Genomic DNA, 25,300 nt, shown 5'->3' with positions numbered 1-25,300 from the left:
ATTCTTAAATCTGGCCAAAGTACTGTAACTCCATGCATGCTAAAGATGCCTTTATGGAAACAACAGGACTTCATGTTGCTACAGTGAAGCTTCCAAAATCATTACCATACTCACAACCTGGTTAGTTAAAGCATCTTTAACAACAGAACAGCATAAATTAGGTTATAAATCAGGACTTACTAGTGAATACTAGACTTTTCAGAAGTTGTAGAAGCAAATGGGGGAAAAGGAGTTCTTGAGAAAACTGTGTATTCAACACAGTCCCATCCTCTGCCCTTTAATATACTAGAATTTTGTCTCTTGTATGTCAAGGGAGTTTGCAAGCAGGTTAAGTTTCAGTTCTTACCTACAGCCAGTGCTGCACTCTGTTCCTGGCCTCCAGTCTGTTTTAAAAGAAAAAGAGATTATGAAAATTCATTCTTTTGCACCAAAAGTTTCAAACATAACATTACGTGACCTTGCAAAAGCAAACACACATCTATCTGTTCCACACATGGTACTATTTTTGTGGATCTACTTCATAAACACAGTTCTGGATCTACATGCCACTGGGGCTTTTAAAAGTGTGTTAAAACACAGAATATGGAAAACTGTGTTTTATCTATAGGTGTATAAATAGAGAACACAATTCTTTGGCAAGAAATGTGTTTCTAGGGAAAAAGGCTGCTGGTGTTAGATAATCCAAGAACACACATCCTGTAAGACACCTAATTACTAAAGATTCAAAGCTGCAGTAAAATACCAGTGGCAAATTTTTCCACTTGCTTTTCCATTTGCAGACACAAACCTGAAAGAGTAACACAAGATTCTTAATTCAGTGACAGATACTAGCTCCTCAAAAATGTCATGGCTTGCATGCTGACCTTCACAGAAGGCGCTGTTAAATCACCACTGAAAACCATTTGCTTCACAAAGGCGACGAGCCCTTGGCCAGCCTGCCGTTCACATTATTAACCACCATCTTAAGGCTGGTGAAATAATTACGTTGATAGCACAGTTTAAAGGAGCAGATAGGATGCACTGCAGTATCTCATAAAGCTTCACAGGAAATAATAGCCTAACATCAGTTCTAAGATCTACAGCACCACAGGCAAAGCAGCAGAGGGGAGACCCGAGTGAGGATGACTCTTCCCAGCCCGCAGAACGGAGTGTAAGCAAAAGATGACTGCCAGACACTGTTACAACTGCAGAAATTTCTATCTCCATTCTTCCCAGCATACACATCTCCCTCAAAGAGGCTTCCTCCTTGGTTAGGATTTGAGTAGCACCTACTTTTTCTCTGCCAGTTCACTTCAGCTCCCCTTGACTCTCTCAGCAGTAAGCAACAGTTAGTAAGTACTTCAGGACAACTGCATCTCCACAAGTCAAAAAGATGGTTAACAGCACTATCTTTGTAAGAGCTCTTGCAACTTCCCTAAAACTCACCCACTCTCACTAGGCATATTTTAAATACTTTAATTTTCTCCCCCTCCTCGTGACTACTGACTGCTTAATTGGTGCTTTGAGATAAAGCCACAAAAAATCAAATGCTGCCTGGAAAATGCTGGTTACCTGCAACCAACGGTCAGGGATGAATGTAACTGACATTGCAAATAGAGAAACTGAAACTAAAGACAGACCCAACATCACTTTAAAAAGCTAGTCCTGAAAAAAGTGAAGCAAAAAAAAATCAAGTAGGAAAAAACATTTAAAATTTCTAAGAAATTCTACCTAAAACCACACATTTTGGGAGGGTGGGTGGAGGGGGTGGGGTAGTCAAGAGATCTGGTTAAGATGATTTCGGGTGAGAGTATCACTAGGCTTAAAAAAAAAAAAAAAAAGAGAAGTTCAAATTCATTAGAATAACGAAACTGTAGAAATAAATATAGAAGTAACAGGGAAAAAGACCAAACCCAAACAACAACAACACCAACCGTGTATAGCAGCAAAGCTAAGAGCTTGCTAAAAAAAGTTTCCTATCTAACAGAACTAGTTCATTACTCAACAGAAATATCTACATTTCCAACCAATAAAATAATTAGGAAAAAAAAAAACCAAAACCTTGAATTGCTCAACTCTTTACATCTTTCTGGACAGAACGCTCAGCTTCTTACATCTTTCCAGACAGGGTACTATGCCCATAACCACAAGCACTTACCACCTGCAAGAACAGCATGCTGACACAAAAGGCTTCGATGAATGACTGAATGGCCTCCTAGAGCCACTGAGCAACCAGGAAAGCTGAGAACTACAGGTCATTTGGGCTGTCATTGCTAACAGGCCAAGAGATGTCTGCACAGGAATCCATTGACTGGATTCCCATGGTTCAGCACTGATGAACACGCCTTCATGCAAAATGGATCAATCAGAACATTTGATGCTATCGACTTGGTCTACACTGACAAGCTGACAGGTATTTGATGTTTGCAGTGTGCCTCCACATCACAAGGTAGTTTAAAATTTAGAAGTTAGCACTATGTGATACAATAAAGCATTGTCTAAATAAATAAAAACTGAGTTGCTGATCTCTAGTACTTGGTGGGAAATATCAGTGAGCATCCATTAGAAATGGCCAGACATGAAATTAATGGCATGATGGGTTTCTTTACACACTTCACTTTTGCACTTCCAGATACACTTAATTCAGAAACAAGAGTATCTGAATGAGTAATTGGCTGTTGTCAGGTTCAAGTGCATTACTTGGGTTCTCCTGGTTAGTACAGAAGATCTGCAAAACATCTGAGCTTCCTTCTGACTGATTCTCAAGGTTCAGATCTGCAGATTAGAACAGAAAGAATACCTACAGGCACAAGACAAGACATGTATACTATATAATCTAGTAAGATGTGAACATGGGATAATAGAGCCAAGCGTTTTTTCAATTGCTTCTGATTCCGAGGCAGCCAAGTATTGAAGAAGATCACAGAGAATGGCAGCTCTGGGCAGGAAAATTACTTTTTATTCAATGGATTAACAGCTCACAGACTGTGTTCAGCCCTTTTATTTTTTGTAATATACTATTTTATGAGTCAAACAGCAGAAAGATCAATGAAACCCATTCTAGGACTAACTATTGTAGTCTGGATGCCTATCTGTGAGATCTGTCCTAAGGAACCTGCTTCGGCAGGGGGATTGGACTAGATCTCTTGAGGTCCCTTCCAACCCCTATAATTCTGTGATTCTGATTATATACAACCCCTCTCCTTGACCTGCAGCCCAACTTCACAGCAGAGAAAGGTCAAAGCACAAACTAACATCTCAGGCCAACGACAACAGAAATCCAAAGAATTGTCACAACAGTTGAGAACAAACATGGAAGAACATCTACAGCCATCAGAGAGGGACAGTGGATCATCTAAACTGCAGCTATTCACTTTCAGAAGAAAACAAACCCAAGCATCACTCAGTATGTTGGAGGAAAAGCCTGTAGCTGACACAAGCCAAATGGTACACAAATATAAAAACTACACTAGGAGACTTGAAAAAAATCAGTAACTGGGTAACCACTAAGCCCTGTGTTTTGGGCATCCATCCACCTCATACTGAGTCAATGCTGCTAAACTCGGCCATACATGAAAGCAGATTTCAGAAAAAAAATGCTAACCATTAACTTCCACTATGAAACCAATGTCTTCTGCCCAACCCTGAGTGAACTAATTAAAAAAGCTTCTATGCACAAGCACACACTTGTCAGCAACTGTCAGTCAAGACCTGTTACAAGAATGGAAAGCCTCAAAAATCACCAACATTCAGGGTTTTTTCTGCCTACTAAGAACTGAAAACACTGAGTAGTAAGAAAAAACTGACAGCTACTTTGGATTAAGATGCTACATTACATGCTGTGTACTCAACTGGTACCTCAGCTCACCAGGGGACTTCAGAAAGAATTACTTCCTAAAGGTTACAACAGTTCTTAAAGAAAGCTTGTGCAGGATGAATGCACTCCATGTGCACTCCGAATGCCTTCACAGTGGTCTTCAAAACACAATCCCTTCTGCTGCGTTCACCAAGCAAGTGTTTACATTACTTGTTTGAAGCTTGCACTCAGGTAAGCATCACCAATCTGAAATCCATGCAAGCCAGAGGTGGACTATGGTGCAGATGTTCTCTACTGCCCTTTGCACATTGCTGGAGGGAACAGGACCTGGCTCAAGGACTGCACTGCTCTGGCCATTTCTTAGACAGTCCTGTTCTCTGCTTCAGTTACAGACCTGAAGTGCAAGGAAACCACTCTGATAACTGGTCACTCTTAGAAGCACACATTACAACATAAAATTCAAGCCCAGTCCAAAGCAGATCCACAAGTCAAATATATCCCACGTCTCATGGGTAATAAAAAAAGAATGTGAAGAAACATTTAGTAATAATGTTTGATTTTTACTTCAGTAAGAGACAGGTAAGCTATTAAAGAATCGTGTTTCAAGGGAAGTTTCAGGGCACCTACAGATGAAACCATGGTTCAAATGCTAAACAGATGAGGACTCCAATGTTAACATCAGTGATTCAACAAGTAAATCAGTGTATATCTGTATGGCAATCAAACATTAGATTAAGTCTACGCAAACGTAGTCTCTCACTACTGCAAAATGACCTTTATAAGAAAGCAAACCTACTTATCACTTGTTATTAAACCATCTTTTTGACTTCTGGCTGTAGAAAGCTCCAGCTCAAATCTTTCTTCTCTATTCATTTTTTTCTATCCTTCTGAAGCTAAATTGTACCTTAGAAGTCCACACATTACACTGAGCCTTTCCCTGTCCTCTAGGGTTGCTCAGTGATGTCTTACCATGTCTCGTATTACTTGCTACACACAAGCACATTTGTAATTTAGATAGAAATGGTGATCTGACACGAAAGCTTTCTTCACAGTTCTCAACCTCAGACACATGCCAAAAGCGCATGTTATGCTTTCCTTTATTGAGAGATAATAATGCATTTATGCCAATATAACTCATTCTATGCAGGTATAATGGCATGCAAGTCTTCATACAGAATCACAAGGCTGGAAAAGGCCTCTGAGATCATCAAGTCCAACCATTCCCATCCTATGCTAAACCATATCCCTAAGTACCTCATCTACCCTTTTATCAAACACATCCAGGGATGGTGTCTCAACCCCCTCCCTGGGCAACCTGTTCCAGGCCCTGACAACTCCTCCCATGAATTTTTTTTTTCCTAACACCTAATCTGAACCTGCCCTGGGACAGCTTTGTGCCATTCCCCCTTGTCCTATCTCCTGTCACCTGAAGAGACCATCACCCACCGCTCTACAACCTCCCTTCAGGTAATTCTATGCGGTGATCAGATCTCCCCTCAGCCTCCTTTTCTCAAGGTTAAACATCCCCAGCTCCCTCAGCCGCTCCTCATAAGATTTGCCCTCCAGGCCCTTCAGCAGCCTGGTTGCCCTTCTCTGGACTTGTTTGAGGACCTCAGTGTCCTTTTCATGGTGAGGAGCCCAGAACTGGACACAGTACTCGAGGTGTGGCGTCACCAATGCTGAGTACAGGGGCACAATCACCTCCCTAAACCTACTGGCCACACTATTTTTGTTACAAGCCAGGATGCCATTGGCCTTGCTGGCCACCTGGGTACACTGCTGGCTCACATTCAGCCTGCTGTCAACCAACACCCCAAGGTCCTTCTCTTCCTGACAGCTCTCCAGCCAGTCTCCCCCAGGCACTGCATGGGGTTGTTGTGTCCCACGTGCAGCACACTGCACTTGGTGTCATTAAACCTCATCCCATCGGCCCAATCTGTTCAGGTCTCTCGCATACCACGCACACAAACATCTGATGGCACTCTCAGCTCTGTGTGGTAAGTTAGGAACGCAGCTAATTGCTGGGCAAACTTCAAGTGAGGTCCACAAAGTGCTTTCTGCTTCTTTAAAGCTTAGCCTTAAGATCTGTCAAAAAGCCATCAAGTTTGCTTTGAAGAAAATACTTCAAGGAAGTTTAGGTGCTTCACTACAGATTAACAAGAGGAGGGCAAGATTATGTACATATAACCCTTTAGCATTAAAGCAAAAAGGGAAAACACACAGAGAACTGAGAAGCTTGTATGGCATAAGAGGATATTCACATGGATCCAAGTCTCATATTCAGCATTAAGAGTCACATTTCACCCACTTACAGGTATGTTTTCCACAACGAATCATTATTTTGCCTTAGCAGAACAGTGAAATGAACTATCACAGTCCTCAGTTTTCACTTCATCAAAGCTTTACATAGAAAAAAAAAAAGCTTCAAGTTGAAAACAAAGTACAAGGAAATTTTTAAACCAAATCAGAAAATTTAAATATTTTCAGATACATTTTTTTACTTTTCAAAGCAAGTGAGAATAGTAAATGTTGGGTGAGCAGAAGAGAAACAACGTCTTTTAAGATAACAGAGGTGGGACCTTCTTGGGTTGTTTTATTTGGGGTTGGCTGGATGGGGTTTTTTTGTCTGTGGTGGTTGTTCTTTGGCAGTGGGGTGGAGAGTAGAACTGTGGTATTTTAGTCCAAGCTACACAACTTCCTGTTTTACTGGAAGAAAAAAAAATAATTAAGAAAGCCTACAAGAATTATTGACGCATGTTGGTTGTTTAACAGTCAATTAATGAACCAAACTTGCTGTTTCTGGTAGCATATTATCTCCTGTATTTCTTTTGAACCTCCAGAAACCAAAATCCTGAGTGATTTAGTACCAGCTATGTAACATGAGCAGAACTTTGAAGCACTCTAGCGTTCACGCTTTCACTCCTCAAAAACGTATTTACGTATTTCTAAGCTAGGAAGAGATATTGGATTCCTCTACAGTATTAAATGATACTGCCATTTGCTATTTATGGCATGTTTAATTTCCCTATGACTACTCTGCTTTGCCATTTTTCTGCAGTTGATGCTCCCTTTGATGTTACGTTGTTAACACCCAGTTGTGAAGTGTTTCTGAATACCAAACAAGTGATTCAACAGCTTTTCTTACTTCAGTTGTACAAATGATCTAGTTTTAGGAATTTAAGAGTTTAAGTCAAGGTTCTGACTCAGTATCAGCATAGCAGAAATGAAACCAGACCCTGTCCCAGGAAGTTTTGAGCAATACTCATCGACTTGCGTAATAAAAACAGTTAGACAAGAAAAGGTCAAAAGGGCTTTCCCATTCAACATTATTAGCAGTGTATTATCAGCTCTGAACAACCCAAGACCTGTTGCCTTAGTAACACTTAAACAGATGAGTCCTTATTTCTTATAACCCAATTTCTATGCTCAAAGCAAACCAGTTTCCTCAGGTCCACAGTAGGTGATGTGAACAGAACTATCATTTATAGCCACAAAGATGATCAAGGGACTGGATCACCTCTATGAAGACAGGTTGTGAGAGCTGGGCCTGTCCAGTCTGGAGAGGAGAAGGCTCTGGGGAGATCTAATTGCAGCCTACCAATACTCAAAGGGACCCTACAGGAAAGTGTGAGAGGGTCTGTTCACTGAAGAGTGTAGTGATAGGACAAGGGGCAATGGCTTCAAGCTGAAAGAGAGCAGATTTGGGCTAGACATTAGGAAGAAGTTTACTATGAGGGTGGTGAGGCCCTGGCACAGGTTGCCCAGAGATGCTGTGGATGCCCCATCCCTGAGGGTGTTTAAGACCAAGTTAGATGGGACTTTGGGCAAGCTGGGCTACCAAGGGTGTCCCTCCCCATGGCAGAGGGTTGGAACTAGATGATCTCTGAGGTCCATTCCAACTCAAAGCATTCTATGACTATGATCATGAAAAGAAAACCAACCAGAGAGTAACTTCACAACTATACCACCATTTTACTAGTTTTAGTGAGTTTTAACTATAAACAACTGGTTCCTCAACAGTACCAGATATTGAGAGCTGAAGTCAGAGTTAATGCCTGACAGCTGAAACTGCAACATGAATCTAGAGCTAGGCTGATTAGGCTACAGCTACACTGCTCAGGGGCAGTGGATTTTTTTATTCCAAATTTCAAACAACACAGACTACCTTCTAAACATCCTAAAAATCCCCTCCTATGGAAACCAGTAAGCTCTGCCACATGCTCTCACAGACTGGGGGGCTGAGAGGTTAGAGGGGATACCTAAGCAGTGTGTTTTAAAGCTCCTTCTCCCAAAGGTCCCTAGTACTGTCACACTACACAAATCTTATCAGAGGCAGCTCCTCTGTAGTTATAACTCATGCAGAAGCCAGCAAGCAACGCTGTGCAAGAGCAACCTCATGACAGAGCCTTGAATGAGCAGTAATTTCTGCTGAGAAAGCCAGGAAAGTTCTGTTCTGGCCAGAGTAACTTGTCAAATAGTGCCGAGACTCTTCAAAATGCCCCCAGCTTGACCAGGAGTACATTGAGCATCAGCTACACAGCTACATAGAAAAGTCTGTAATAATTGTTTCAAGTAAAATTTAAGAAGGGAATCTTTTCAGATCAGTTGGGCACTAACAGTCCAGTGACAGAAGTTCAAGATAATTATAATACAAAACCCCCATGGGTGATTACATCCCAGTACAAATTACAAACAAGAACACTCCAGACAATCATATCAATCACTAGCTCTCCAGAAAGGAAGAATCTAACCATGTTATTTTAACCTGTGGCCTCAAATGTTTATTAGGCAGCATTTAAGATGTAAGCATGCATAAAAGTTAGGAGTACCAAACATTGAAAGACAATGTGGGAACACCTGGGCCAGCTCCTAGGGACCACTGTGTGTATTCAGCAGCTTTGTCTAACAGTCAGGAAAAAAAAAAAAACAGGAACCATAAAACAAGGTCTGAATTCCTGCATTGTAATTTAGTGACACCGAGTCTCAACAGCATCACAGTATTTCTGCTCAATAATTTCCAAAATAAATTCCACAATGAGCTAAGAGGAGGGGCAAGCTGCATCGGGAGGAAGGTCCTAGTTCAGACTGGACATTAGGAAAAGCTTTTTCAGTGAGAGGGTGGTTGGTCCCTGGAACAGCCTCCCAGGGAAGCAGTTACAGCACCGAGCTTGCCAGAGTTCATGGAGCATCTGGATGATGCTCTGAGTTGTACAGTTGAGTGTTAGGTAGCCCTGCAGGGAGCTGGACTCAATGATCCTGTTGGGTTCCTTCCAACTTAAGCTATTCTATGCTTCTAAATAATAAAATTGTAGTTATGTGGTCAAGCAGTAAGCTGAGCATGAACCAGGTCTTGAAAGACTACACATTAATAGCTCAAGTCCCTACAGAGATTTTTTTTTTTAAAAGCCAGAAAAATCCTCTCATAAAACCTAGGAACATCCTTCAACAAGCATTTAAGAGTCCTTCTGTCAGGAAGTGAAAGAAGCAACATCTTACATTAACCTTAAAGAACCAACCACATAAAGCTTAATACTTAAGGCCAGTCACCTGTCTGAACAAGCACAGCTTTCCAAGTCAAATGTCTTTCTGATGAGAAAAGTTTACATATTTTGCTGGTCTGTTTAAAAGTGACTTTTCAAAAACTCAAAACAACCCTTAAATTAATGTCTTTGGTTTGAAGGCTCATTGGACAAACAGAATTAAACAGTTCATGTTGTCCTGAGCAATTATTTACAGGTGAAGAAAAATAGCAGCTTTACCTCCATAAACAAATCAGCATGGCCGAAGTCTCAAGCAGAACAGAGTTTATTAAGTGAGACATTAAACAAGATTCATCACTCCTTTTCTTAAACTTACTCGACCAACTGCAACAGTAGGACTACTACATATAAAGGGAAGTGTTTTGGAAGAGCTCTAAGACCAAATCCTGTTTGGTTAGACTGAAAAAACGAACCAGTCCCTGATAATTTGTAGATGACCACCTTCATTTAAGGTCTTAACTTTTATGTCTACTGCAGGAGAAAAGGTACCACATTACATTGCATCAGCACAGGCAGATTATTTACACTCATTGTTGATATGTAGATTTAAAACACAAAAACACAAAAAAACACCCCCAAAAAACCCCAAAAGATTGCACAAAAGCTTTTAGCCCCTTGATCTAATCTCATGCTACTGTGGCCAGCCACATTAAACAAAGCCCAAGATAAAATACAGCTAATTCCTCTTTCTTGCCAGCACTAACACTAGCACCAGTACCACTTTCTTGCCAGCACTAACACTAGCACCAGTACCACTTTCTTGCCAGCACTAACACAGAACAAACACGTGCTGGTAGAACATCAGTAACACGATCAGAATTTCCACCAGAATATTTTATAGCGAGTGTCAAAGCACACAAGAGTACTTAACCTCCCCATGCTAAGAACCATTTCAACAAACCCCCTTTCACAGGGACGACAAATCAATTCCAGCAGCTCTGCTGAACTGCGAACAGGATTTACAGGCAAAGCTAGAGCAATGTATTCAACTGCCAAAGGAGATTGTTTCTAATGTGTGGCATGGGCACAAATGGGAAGTCAAAGTGGTTTCAGTTGTCAGAAAGACACTCACTTTTCTTCATGTACTTACAGTAGAAAGCCTCACAGTGATGGATTGTTCTTTAACCCCAACGGTTCCCACATTGCCCTACTGGTGTTATCTGGTAGGTTCTGTGGTGAAAGCTCCACAAGTTGCTGAGGAGCATTCGTAACTTCACCACTGTCTACAATGGTTACACAGGTTTCCCCAAATGAAAAAAAAAAAAACAATCCTTGTGAAAGCACACAATAACACTGTGTATTTTTAACATCTATTTCCTCCTTGAACAGAAGAAACATTTAGCACTGAGCAAACAAAACAGAACTTTGCTTTCTATTTCTTGCAGCGTGTCTGACTTTATATAAACTTCCCAGACAACCAAAGCCGTACAGAAGTCCGTAACACAGGCAATATTGCCTTCACACAGTGTCTCTTCTGAACCAGGTCCTTCAGTTGGGGGCATGCAGCTATGGGGACAGCTAGAAACAGACTTTTCTACTCATTTTAAGTTTAGCACATTTTAAAGGACTTGCACTGAAAGACTGAAATCGATGCTGAAGTGGTTTTAAAAATTCTCCTCAGAAGGAAGCAGAGCATTTAAAAAATGTGTCAGCCAGAAACATGCTGACCTTATAAGAGCTATAAAAGCCACAACAAAGCAGTCTCAAAATTAAGAGGAAAGTGACAGGTATGCATTTGCTTCCGGTTTGCAAACGTAATGCTGAAGGTGTTTTCATATCCATTAAAATTAGCACAAAATGCAAAACCTGTTAATCTACAAACACTGCACTATCAGTGCTAGAACAGGGACTCCACAGCATGTTAATCAGTTTGCTCGGAGCATCTACCCATCATCATTACAGAGGAACAATTCTAAATGGCATGAAAAGATTTTTTAAATCTTCAAGCATGCAGACAAGTTCAAGCTGCATATGAGAGATAAAGCTATAAATAAGAATGAATAAGATATTTACACAAAAGCAGGAGATAGGTATCAAGATCTTTTCTGAATGACTGATACTCTGGAAAAATAATTCCATACAAGCAAGTTAACCTAATAAAAAGAAAAGCTAACACAAGAAAAATAGAATAAACGCTAAAATATATCCTCCAGAGTCCGTACTAATGGACACCTGAAACACCATAACCAACCCCCCCACCCCTGGATAAGTTAGGCACACATCCTACACAACCACCAGGGCAAGCCTGCACCACACCAATGTCCATCTGGCTTAAAATTTCTCTCTTGGCATCAGTCACAGAAGACTCAGACACACTCTGTCCTGAGGGATGTGGTTACATGGTGCATTCTCTTTCAGCGACTGAGCTGAGACCTGGGTTGACTCTAAAATATGGTAAAGCTCAGTAGGGTCTCGACTGATGTCTTCCCAGACCAAAGTTATTGCTGGAAACAATGAAATCAAATTTGTGCAGTGCTACCCTCAAGCTAAGAACCACTTCTTGGTCCTAAAGGAAATGTTGAATTAAGAAAAAGAGCTACTTTCTAGCATCACCCAGTTTCATCCATCATGGCTATCCTGTTAAACTCTGAGAGAAGATGTGGGGATGATGGGGTGGGAAGGGAAGATGAAGACAGATGAAGACAGGGAAGATGAGACAGAGGACGTCTCTCTGAGTAATGAGCTTTTCATTTTTCATTATGGGGCAAACTATGCACTCAAATTGAGTGACAGACATAGATTATTTATGCATATCACATATGATCAGAATAATCCAAAATTAACCTAAAATTGCTATCAGATAATTACAATATGGTTCAAAGCCTGTGCTGGTAATACAGTGCTTTGGCACCTCAAATTGTGACATAACACACACCAGTGGTCCTTTCTCCTGCACATGCATTTTCAAATGGTATTTGGGAAGTTCAACTTCTAAATTAGATTTGTTATAGTTTCCTTTCTTGTCTGTAGCTAGGTTGTGAAGCATAAGATTTGAACTTGCAGTGTTTGTGCCACCAAACTTCATATAGTCTTCATGTAAGTGGTGCAGGCATGTTGCATTAGTCTCAGTGGAAAAGGTGAACAGGCAACGTTTAACATCCCACTACAGAAAACTTAATCACTTCGTATTCCAATATAAATACCCACATGTTATTCAGTGATATTAAGCCTTTTGTCTGTACACTACAGATAATTACAAACACATAAAAAATGCATTAACCACCTCTTGCTTTCAATAGATAAAAATACTTTGTACCCCGTGGCCTAAAACGTTGTGGAAAGCAATGAAACATTCTATAAGCAAAGACACCTAAGGAAACGTTTACCAGTTGGTAGTATCTTCTTGCAGTCTTAGCAGAGAACTCCCTTCCTCAGATTGCTGGTGAAGCAGCTCGTCTTCAGAACCTGAACAAACAGAAGAATCTCATTAAACGCAACAATACACAGTATTCCAATTAAATAAACCAATGGGGCTAAATCAAAGTTAATCCTGCAGTGCCGAGGAACCGACATAATTCTTTAAGAATGCAAATAGAACATGCTCGTTTCCAAAACACTTGAAATTTTATGCAAGTGACATTAGAAGCAAATGGAGAGGCAACCTAACAAACTCCTCTATGAGTCAGTAAGGCAATTAGCTATCCACGATCACAAGCATCAGAAATAGAACATTGCATCTCTGCATTACTGAGCTAAGTTACAGAGTTACAGTAAGAGGACGCCAAAAAAAACCCCACCATGTTTCAGTTCAAGTTTTATTTACAGAGCAATGCCCATCATCAATACAGGCTAGGAGGTGATGTGATAGAGAGCAGCCTTGCAGAGAAAGACTTGGGGGTGCTGGTGGATAAAAAGTTCGACATGAGCCAACAATATGTGCTCACAGCCCAGGTGGTCAACTGTATCCTGGGCTGTATCAGAAGTAGGGTGACCAGCAGGTTGAGGGAAGTTGATTCTGCCCCTCTCTACTCTGCTCTTGTGAGAGCCCATCTGGAACACTACTACATCCAAGACAAGACAGACATGTAACTGTTGGAATGGGTCCAGAGGAGGCCATAAAGATGATAAGAGGGCTGGATCACCTCTCCTATGAGGACAGACTGAAAGAGTTGTGCTTGTTCAGCCTGAAGAAGAGAAGGCTCCAGGGATGCCTTATAGCATCCTTCCAGTACCTGAAGGGTCTTACAGGAAAGCTGGGAAGGAACTGCTACAAAGGCATGGAGCGATAGAACAAGGGGGAATGGTTTTAAATTGGAAGGGGGTAAATTTAGATTGTGTATTAGGAAGAAATTCTTCACTATAAAGGTGGTGAGACACTGGCACAGGTCGCCCAGGGAGGTGGTGGCTGTTCCCTCCCTGGAGGTGTTCAAGGCCAGGTTGGATGGGGTCTTGAGCAGCCTGGGCTAGTGAGAGGTGTCCCTGCCCATGGGTTGATCTTTAAGGTCCCTTCCAAGCCAAACCATTCAGTGATTCTGATTTTATATTGTGCATAGGGAAAAAATGCCTCATTGCTACAGGTTTCATGAATTAAAGGCAAATTTAGCCAACGACAATTTTTACCTCTGTGAGCTCACAGTAGGATTACTTAAGATTTCTTGAGTCAAGAATAAGTTTCTGATGTAGAAAAGCAGTATTTCTCTAGCCAGACGGAAATGTGGCACTGAGATCTAGTGAAAGCATTCTAAGAGTCTTTAAGTTCATTTGGAGTAGGTTTATGCTGCAGACAGTCAAATTTTTTTAGCACAGTAACTGGATGATGAACTAGCCAAACCCAGCAACCTTTCTGTTGTGGTGAGAGGCTCCTAACACTTCTCCATTTGGGGTTTTGTAGGCTGCATCTGTTTCAGGGGTAGAAATACTTGAGTGCCATCAATTAACCTGTCTCCAGTAAAGCTACTGTTTCTCCTACTTCAGGTATTGTTTCTGGTAACAGAATCCACCCTGTCACGATGTCACATCTCAAGGTTCTCTGTAGACCCATCTTCCCATTTCATACTACAATTCTCTTTCTGCTTCTACAGCAAAGTCAACCACATTCTGCAAAGCAGAAACTTGCTTTAGAAATACAAAATCCCTGTCATGCCATTGCAAATCCAGCTGGAGAGGCATGAAATATTCAGCATTAATTTGTATTTAATCAGCTATCAGCAGCTTCTCTTACATAAGATAATCCTGATTAACAAGCATTTAACAAAAAATATGCTGCTCTGCAGTGAAATTTATAATCACAAATGCTGTAGTATTACAAATTTATCCCAGCTTGAGAAGCATGGAGGGAAGAGGAAGAGCTATGCAATACTGAGACTGAGAGATGATTTTAAAGTGAAAACTACAATGGAAAGATACCATCCATTCCCTTCTCCCTTCCCTGCCACAGACAACCTTGTCATCTGCACAGCACAGCTAGAAGAGGAGTAGGCAAGCTCTCCCCCTTCCAAGTGCTGATTAACGAAGCACTATTCCTCTCTCCTGCAGAGAGGCCAAACTAAAACACATCCAAGACACCTTATGCACTTTGTTAAAGCACAAGCTTTGTTTTAACAACTGCTCCCCTACCCTTTTCCACTCCCTTTCCTTCAGGGTCCTGTTGCCAAGCAGCTGTATAAAGCTGAGGACTTGGTGCAAGACTTGCAAATGGCAGCAGCAAGGTCCCTCACACTAACACCCTGCCTGGTAGGTCTCTGGGCAGGGCAGCACAGTCACTGTCTACAGCCCAGTAACGGGATTGTTTCCTTCAACACACTCCGCAAAAACAGTCCTTCTACCCTGCCACACTACAGTATGCAAAGCTCCCTGTCCAGTACCAGAGAATTGGGTTTTTCCAAGCATGACCAACCATTTCAAATGGAAAAGCTAGGATTACACTTCAACTGGACCAACTCACACATCTCTGCATTGCCAAATGCAAGTGTTCAAACTTCCTAATGACCACCTGAAGCAGCACACAGGGGTTTGTTTTACTGAAGGCAATTACCTAAGCCTGCTGGATACTCTTTGACCCCTCCACAACAACCTTCCCCCTGACTGGTCTTCAGGTGAGAAAAGGAAGCAAGTGCCAGCAGCTCCAGCAGCACAGCAATTCTGGGTGGGAAAGGATAATGTGGAGGAACAACAGTAGGTACAGTGGACTGGAGGGATCACAGAAACATCTGCATGCAGAGGAACTATGTAATCTGTCTGTGCTGAGCAAAGAATAAGGTCTGGTGTGGTAGGGGAGGTGAAAGGCAAGAGGCATGCTGGCCAGGAGAAGCTGGGCAGCATGGTATGCCAAAAGGAGAGGGTGCTCAAGTGGGGACATGCACTGAAAGTTGCAGACATGCAGTTGGTCCCTTTGGAAGTCCTTCCCAGATTTCAAGGAAACCGAATCCTTACATGTGATCTAGATTAATTTGGTTCCATTGATTACAGGAAAAACTTTCAACAGGTTGTTGGTTTTTCTTCTTTTTAAATAATGATCCCCAAACTGCAACCTGTGGTATAAATAGCACAAACGAGAAAAACTAAGCTGCCATGTTAGCTTTCAGTCAATATTTGGTAAAAAATTATTTTTCTTTACTTCAGTAGACCTTTGTGGAGTAAGTTAACACTGTTTCTTTGACAGAGTAATGAGAATGGCAGCTGAAAAACAAAACAAGAAGCTCGTTCTCAGAGGACAACCTTGCTTGCCCTCCACACACTGTGCTGGCAGGGCTTTGTAGGATGATGAGTTCAAAAGGAGGAAGAAAACTATCAACCCACTTGTTCCTGGTAAATTAGGGATACTTCACTTATCCAAGCCACCATCCCTTCATTAGTTTTGTCACTTATGGGGAAGGTGGAATTAAACTTGGAAGCACAACACCTGATTTAATCTTGTTCACACAAATTTTATGCCCAACAGAACTATAGAGCATAAAGATGCAAAGTCTGTGAAAATTGCTCTGTGTTCATCCTCTGCCACACACCTTTCAATGGACAGGATCACAGCCACTGCTTCCCAAGCCTCAACATTTTGCACTCACTGGGGCTACAAGGAAGAACACCTCTGAGATGTTTTTTAGTGGCCACATTCTCAGGAGAAATGGTAAGGCCACCAGCACTGGGGTTAAAAGTTTTACTGAAAGATGCAGAGTACTCTATGCAAGATGGTTTGCTGAAACACCAGCTAAACATAAACAGATCCTTACTGCCAGGTCCCATGCTGGAGCTGGCTGTAAGTCTTCACAAGCAGGTAACAGTGATGACTCTGGGCTGAGATGCAGAGGGAAGCAGAGGTCAAAGCATTACCTTAAATTCTGCACAAACCCTTGATTGCTGACCCAATAACCTGAGCTCCAGTTCTCTGCCTTGCTCAAGTCAAATACTCACCTCCCTGGGATACTACCAAAATGACCATCTGGGGTGGTCTGAGATGCCATATCATTCCCCCTGTGACGTGGCATCCTCAGAAGTCCAGACAAACACAGATTTCACAACTTAATATGCACGTTATTTCAAGGAAAAAGCTTTGTCTAAAGTAGATTTTGGAATAACTCCCCCTAGCATTAGCCTGTATACCCAACATAAACCACATTTAAAAGTCATGTTACACACATGCCAATGCTTGACTTTGCTTAACTCAAAACACAGAAAGCACAGAGACAGCAACAGGGGTTTGAGATGATGCATCCTCACCAGCACAGATCTCAAGACTGCTAGTGACAACAGCTCATCAACAGATTAAGACATATCTGAAGAGCAGAGTATACAAAATGAATTTTAAAAAAATCAGAAAGATCCATAAAGATAGCTAAGTGTCAGAAGGCTGATGGCTCCTTATAAAGAATTCTGTTGCCAGACATAAAACAGCATGCAAATTGAGCAGTCAAAATAATCCCCGCAGAGCTTTTGACAGATTATTCCTCACAGTAAGACAGCTATGAGAAAAGAGGCAGAAAGCAAAGCATAGTGTCCTACAGAAATAGGAAAACCTATAAATATTAGTATTCACAAAATTGTTGGACATTTTATCCCTCACTAGAATAATATGGACTACTTTTTTTTCCTCCTCACCAACATCTGTTGCCAAAACTTTAATTTTCAGTTCAAAGAGGTAATTCTCCTGTGATTTGACAAATCAGTGGTTAAAGAACTATGAAAAAATACCAGTAGTTTACTTCTAAGACAGCTGAAAGTTCTCATGCCTTTATTTTCAGGACAGCAATGAAACAGTGTGTTTAAGATCAAAATAATGATACTAAAACTCAATAGCTTGAGCTTCAACTGTACATCATAAAGGTAATAACAATTATGCCACAACACATTATAAACTTAAGACTATTTGCTTCCAGATGCTTGCCAGCTCTACTTCTGTGTTACACCACAGTACTCGAGAGACACCCTGACCATTTTCAACACCAAGTTACTGCCTGCCTTCATTTAACAGAGTAACATCAGGCACAGGATTTTCAAATTACTTTCCCTGCAGGTTTGAGCTGGAAAACATCAAAACATTCACACATTGTAAGTTAATTCTGTGCATAAATGGAGACTGTCCACTTAATTCAGGGGTTGCAAAATACAGGTTTTCAGAACAATTCTAAGTATTACAGTGGGAATGAATCTTACAACGACTACCCCTGTAAGCTTTTTTAAGTCATTTATTGATTGGGAATAGTGTATGCTCCAGATCCAGGGGAGTCTGCTCATGCTTTGGAAGTTCTGACTACTATCAGACTATGTCTTACCTTCAAGCCCTCATTCACTCAGCCTGTCGGAGCTCAGGAACCTAGACCTATATTTACAGTAAATGTGGCAGTAGGAAGAACGTCTCTCACCTAAAAGAGAAAACCCAAACTGCTAGATACCTATTCCGTTAAACCATACGATGACCATATTCCTCTGCTCAAAGACCAACGTGGAAATGCAAGTGCAACTGTACTGATCATTATCATTTCAATACTCTAAAGTACGATAAACTTGTTTGACTAAGGGCAGCCAAGAATCTATGAGGCAGGACTTGAAAAACAAACGTAACCAATATTTTCTTCATTTCCCCTTCAAAACAGAGCTACTCCTTAAACAGCAACTCAAGTCTCAGAGTGACTCAAATCAGAGATGAAGAGGCAGTACACAGATTATGTCCTCCAGATTAGTATGGCACAGGTTTCCAGAGCAGGGTGAAAAGGGCAGGTACACACAGTCACATGCAGACTGACATAGGAGTAATCTTTTCCTGCGACTGGTGTGGGTATGTTCTTGATAAAATACAAAGGAGGAAGACAATTAAGTTTAGACTGCGTAACAGAAAAAGTTGGTCAGAAATGCACAATCCGTGCAAAAGCTCTGGTAATTCTGCCAATCAGGTGAGGAGCAAGTTAGTGCTAGGTAAGCTTTAAATGGTAAACTTTTAGACACATAGAGAAAAAGACACAACAGATTTCTTCCTTCTGAAGTATAAAAGCCATGCATCTTCTGACCCTAGATCTCAGTTAACATATGCTTGCTCCTTGGATACACCACACCTGACCAAGGGATTGCATTACATTGTAGAAAGCAGAAATGAACCTAAGGAATAAACCCCACAGCAGCTCTAATGTTTCTACTCTCTAAAGAAGCACACTACAGAAGAATGACACTCTGACCAGAACCAGCAGACCCGTAGGACTGCTTTCAAAGAGTCTACTTGATGTAGATTGCTCGTACCTTTAACCATTAAACTCTTTCAAACATTAAGGCCTGTATCAAGGATAGAAGCTGCATATCCCCCAGCTCCAAGAACAGGCTTCCACTGATCTAAGATGTACTGTAAGCAAAGACTGCACCCATGGACTTTCTCATCCCATAAAAAAATTCCTTCCCACCAGGTTCTGCTGTGCTTAGTCTTTCCTGGATACACCCCTTAAATCCCTATTCATAGTGTCCCAGCTTCAGCTGAGTGAGGTTGGCTCACGAGCAGACACAGAAATCAAGACTCCTCAAATAGAGGTTAGTTAGGTTTCCCTTGTGCTACAATCAGTAGGTTATTATGCAAAAGAGTCTGCCATTCAGAAGCTCTGAAGGGGGGGTGGGAGGAGAGATGCTACAAAGCCGTAGATCAAGATGGTTGGTCTATATATCCTTTTCTTCCTGTCGCCTGATCAGCTGGATTTAGACAAGCTTGTTATCTAGTCTAGATAGAGGCAGGTATTCCTTCCAGCTCTGAGCCATGTTTACAACACCTTTCTCTATCTGATGTGTAAATAGTTTAAGCTCTGAGCTTAAACACTCGGAATGATCTTTTTAGGATCAGATATTTACTTTAAAAAAAAAAAAATTACTAAAGAGCTCATGTCTGAGACCTGAGTAGGAAGTCTCACCCTCTGAAGGTTGTCTGCAGACTATCGCAGCTTTTACATCCGCTTCTCACTAGTGACATTAAAGGCAACTGGACTCCTATTTCTGAACAGGAAATCTGACGAACTTTAAGCTGTTCTTACACTCCCACATCCTCCCATTTAGGTCTGCACAAGATCTTTGTTCAAAGTGTACTTGCAGATGCCATCATCTCCAGAGGCATTTTTCCTACTGTTAATGTGCGTGTTACAACCTCAATCAAATCAGGAGAGCAACAATTTTTCTAGGTTACCCTGTGTTTGGAGTAACAAAGGAAGCATTTAAGAACAAGTCGTCTATTTTTCAGCTGAACTGAAATAACAAACGCGAACATTCAACGAGTCACAAACATGTTCTAAAGACTGCAACAAGAGTCAGTTCATCCTTTTCAAATAAAACTTTACCCTGGAACAGCATATAAGTAAAAAAAAAAACAACAACCAAAACCCAACCACCACCATCACCACCCCAAAAAACCCAAAAACAAATAAACAAAGAAACCCACAACAAAACAAAGCCTCCCCCCAAAACCAAACCTACTTTTATTTAGAGACTGGTCACACTGTTAAAGATATTTTGCTATTATGAATCCAAAAAGACTTAACTTGAAGATAAACAGATTCTGAGGTACAGTTTTTCATGAAGAAATACAGCCAGAGAACTGAGGTGAAACAAACATAACATAAAATATACATTTGTAGAGTTATGCCCAGCAGAATTCCAGTAGAGTTGCTGCACCTAAGTACAACTCCAACAAGAGAGATGCACACAGGCAGAGTTGCTGCACCTAAGTACAACTCCAACAAGAGAGATGCACACATCGCAGTTTCCCCTCAGCCACTTACCATGAAGTTTGCGAGCGAATGCAGGCACATAGGACAGTATCACCAGTACAAGCACTGCACACAGGTGCAGGCATTGAGACAAAGTCCTGGGACCACGCATTTCAAGAGTAACAGACTAACAGATAAGTGGTACTAATAAGTATAACTACACATGAAATTAAGATGCCTGGCTGCTACGATCTCTAAATTTAGATCGGCGACTCCATCTGCAAAGTGCTGTCAAACCACGTGAGGAGAGAGAGCTGCTCTACAGGTGGAACGTGCTTTAGGCTGCTCCTTCACGAGAAACCCACAGGGCCCTTACTTACCACATGGTGCAACCTGAGCATAGGCAGTGCCACATGGGGGGTTTCTGTTCAACAAAGCAAGAATCCGAGACTCCTGAGCTCTCCAGAAACACAGCATCCAGAAAAAAGCTACTTGACTCCTGTAACAGGAGCCCAGAAGCAAGCTCCAGCTTGGCAAGAGGTATAAATGAAAGTGCACACACACACCCCCTGTAGATGCGTGCCTTTAAGGAAGAAGCTGGATCTATCACGTGGTGCTGTAGTACTCATCTGTTCAAGGACTTATGATTCAGCGCCTAGAGAGCTGTACAGGGACTATGATTCAGTGCCTACAGGGCTCGTTGGATGCAATACAGATGCACAGATGAGCTGTACACCACATAGATGTCTGGATGTCGACAGGGAAAGGCTAAGCACATGCAATTAAATGCACTTGGAGAAGTCAAATCACCTGCTGTAACAGGATTGATTAAAACCTTCTTGGCCTTCAGATTCACTCAGTGCAACTACAGCAATCTTCTGTAGTAAGTATTCTCAGAATAAGTTAGTTAATTTTCACGATAGACAGGGTTTAGTTTGAGACTCGTCATGCCTGGTGTGGGGTAGAACAAACATTACCTACTATAGAAATATTTGCATTGCCATTCATGAAGTTACACAATTTATCAGGGCCATCTCAAGCAGCAAAGACACTGCCAAAGAACTGGATGATTTATGGGTGTTCTTATACCAGCACGTCCTATAGCAGGAACTTTCCAACACGGCAGATGTTTGCCAGCAATCTCTGAATATTGGAATATGACAAAAACAAGACAGAGGAAGTGGGAAGATTTACATGACTGTAAGTCTTACTAATAAAGATACCCGCACCACTGTAGTTAAGCTATAAAATTGCCTTATGGTACTGTCACAGCAAGCACACTAAAAGAGAAAGCCAATTTCATGAAGAACAATGCAAAACCCCTTGGGCTATCAAGCACCTCTCAGTAGCTTTTTTTTTTTTTTCCTTCAGCCTTTCAATAAAAGTTAATCTGGTTTTCAAAGGTTTAATAACAAAATTAGTATTAACTTACTGGATGTTTTATCTGAATTTAGAAATGGGTGGCAAACTTCTAGGCCTCCTCCTCCCCCCACACTTTTTCTGAAATTCAGTTATTTGCTTAGAAATACAAATATCAACAAAAATAGTATAAAAAGACACCTGTGACTGAGATCTACCAGATCTGAAAGAATGAAAGGGTTTCACTCGGATATACTTTCAGTCTCTGTATGCAAAGAAACTCAGGGAGTTTCAGAGGGCATTACTAACCTTGCTCCTATCTCATAAACACGTTTTATTAGAAGATACTCAGATACAGAGACTCAGTCTCATGCTGTAAGTACAGAAACATGCATTTGATCCCAGGAGTTAAGCACAGACTTCGTATTTGCTTTCAGGTAATTAACACTGCTGTTACCTCAGTTCCTTATCTGTTAAGAGGCAAAACATACAATACTAAGCATAGCAGGACTTTAACCAGGTGTGTAGTCTTTGAATTCTGCCACAGCAAGAGTTGATAAGGGCAGCACTGGATGAATCTTGAAGGGGACAGACACAGAAGAGGCTGTTTAGTGAGCCTTAAGGCAGTCAGTGATGATACAATGGCTAAAGCACACAGGTGGAATACCTCTGAAACCTCTGCTCTACTTCACATTGCAAACAGAAATTGCTGAAGCAGTGCAGACTCAAAAAATCAGATACAACACTCATATCTAGCAAATACATTCATGTCAAACCCATGCATCATCCTGAAAAATAGCGGAAGTTACTGGGTTATCACTGAAAACTTAAGCTTCTTAACCTCTTGCTGTCTGTAAGGTCTAACTATATGAGACATAATCCTGGACGTTACAAACAATAACTTCAATTTTATATGCCCATAAAATCAGTGAATCACAGAATGTTAGGGGTTGGAAGGGACCTTGAAAGATCATCTAGTCCACCCCCCACCCACCAGAGCAGGATCACCTGTATTAGGTCATACAAGAACATGTCTAGGAAAAAAAAAACATCACGCAGGTGTCTCGAATTGCTGATCAAGCTATCCTTTCACAGCAATTACAAATAAACATAATAAATTTTGCATAAATATGCATAAACACAACAAGCTTGAGGAAAGAAGTTTCATCCAGTCAATTGCAATACTGCTTATTACTGGATTATTACAGAGAAGTGTCATAGGATGCAATGTACTTAGAATGTACTTATTATATAGTAAGACTGAACTTAGATTAGGACAACTTTCTAAGATAAAAAAATGAGTGTAAGAGAGCACATTTATTTCTACTAGATGTACTTAAATACAATTCATAGAAAAAACTGCTCCCACAGGGAAGCCTTAGATTTCAAAGATAAATTTGTGGTCTTGATGACAGACAATGCAGATCTAGAGTCAAACCACAAGCTGGATCCACAAATTTTATATACTAAGAGTCTGAAGAATAAACCATCCTGGAAAAGTACCACCACCTTTTTGATCTGTCAGTCCGTGTATGCTCCAAGATCACAAACACCACAGTTAAAACAGAGAACACATACAATAACAGAAGTTACTGAGCAGTACAAGGAAACATGGAAAAAATTCTTTTCTCAAGAATCCGGATAGGGAAACAAGGCTTGTTCAGAATGATGATATCTAACTCTGGGTTCCATGTCATTCCCAACAGACAGCGGAGACCGTTAGCAGCTGCACTTTCTCTGACAACTATGAAACCCGAAAATGAAACTTTGACACTCTGACAAAAAGTGGCTTCAAAAGCAGGAAGTTCAGGCATGCAGAACTTTCCATAGATGTTATCACATCCTACCAATACTGGAAAACAGCAAACATGAAGGACATTTACAAAAGCTAAAGCACTAGCTGGGAGAAACCCCAAACTTGTAAGGCAGTTTCTCAAAACTCACTGCCTGCCTTTGCACACATACACAGCACTACAGAAGGAAGGCACAGTGGGAAAGTAAATTATGAGGAAGCAACTTTTCACTACCATAAGCCCCTGTATACACAAGGCTATCAAAGTTTTGATTATCGTAAGGAATTATCAAACTATTTTACAGACATTTAGTTTCTGCCATGAGCACTCTGTAATGGGGAAGAGCTGCTTCAGCACTCCCTTACGTCAAGGATCACTGTTCCAAAAAGGTACATTGGGGTGGTGTGAGGCCAGGCATATTTATGTCAGAAAACACAATTATAGCCTTTCTACTAGTCAATAGAAGCTAGTACCTAAAGGTAGTGACTCAACTTCCTCCCAACTGCAGCTTTCTACTTTCTGTTATAAACTCCGTAAGGCCAGAGGCAGAATATTTATTTCACTTCCTTTGAGATCAGGTAAAGAGCAGAAGGGACCATCCCCCAGCACCCAAACTCAAGCAGAACTAAGGCACGCTTATGAAAAATGACATGGACATTCAAAAAAACCACACAAGGCGAAAAGAAGAATTGTACCTAAACCCAGAGCAGAACAAAAACCCCAAACCACGAGTCCCTCATGGACATACCTGTTCTATTCTATGCTACTGACTTCTTCTGTCAATGAAAAGGTATTTCAATCTCCAGTCAGTGCACTCTAGAGTCCCCTGAGCTCCCACAAAGCTGCTGTCTCACACACACACACAAGATGAGCTATAAAATTTAAATTGGTTAAACTGAACTAATACTTCATGCTACACATTTTATGTGTAGCAAAGTTCAGTTTGTGGCCTAGCAAGCAAATATAATATTAAAGTATGTGACGTGGATTTCACATCTTACACCACTTAAGATACTTCCAATGGGGGAAAAACGGTGAAGCAAAGAACCCTGAAAAACTCACACTCTTCTAAATTTCACTCAGTCACATCAATACCCTTCACAAGCTGAGTCAGAAACGTGTTCTACAAGACAACAATGTTTAGCATTAAGAAGAATTTATCAATACATATTATCAGAAATCCAAGGTCCCCCAAGGTTTTAACAATAAAATGTTTAAAAAAAACTTAAGAATTACCTGATTTTAGTAAGTTATATTGTGTCACTGTTCATGATTTTTAATGCCAACAGTGAATTTCATCTGCCATCCAGCTGCATGCCTACTCCCCCTCAGCAGGCGTCTCTGATGTGCAAGCATTGTTATCAGAAAGATTCAAATCAGGAAAGGGGTTGCGACACAGTTCAAAGTCGCTACTACAAATACCGACCCCACCATGCAAATTTGTAGCTTTCAGCTTTCTCCCTAGCCTGCAGCCCTGTGCTGAAGAATAAAACCTCATTTCAGGCCTGTTTACACTTTAAAACTGACTCACTGGGTATTTTAAGGAAAAAATGAGCACTTCTGAGGTGACTGACATTTCAGTCTTGGTTAGAATTTTTGAAGTCAGAAACAAAGTCTACTTTTCCTCTAATTGCAAAATAGATACTCAGAGGCTAAAAGGGACACTGTTCTAAGTTAGAAAAACCAAAACCTGTCCACATGCATAGT

The 25,300-nt window shown here is 41.0% G+C and overlaps 1 protein-coding gene across 1 annotated transcript in view; it reads right to left on the bottom strand.

Moving 5' to 3' along the window:
- The window catches only part of CYRIB (CYFIP related Rac1 interactor B), a gene marked incomplete at its 5' end in the record, with an annotated part of 76,923 nt that overhangs the window by 28,333 nt on the left and 23,290 nt on the right, over positions 1-25,300 (bottom strand). The window contains 3 exon segments of the mRNA XM_084279706.1: positions 347-383; positions 12,663-12,703; positions 12,706-12,741. Coding sequence (XP_084135832.1) covers positions 347-383; positions 12,663-12,703; positions 12,706-12,741 — 114 coding nt within the window.

Source organism: Gallinula chloropus (assembly GCF_964237585.1).
Source record: "Gallinula chloropus genome assembly, chromosome: 2".
Lineage (NCBI taxonomy): Eukaryota > Metazoa > Chordata > Aves > Gruiformes > Rallidae > Gallinula > Gallinula chloropus.
The sequence above is the reverse complement of the archived record's forward strand: the minus strand, read 5'-3'. Positions and strand labels throughout refer to the sequence as shown.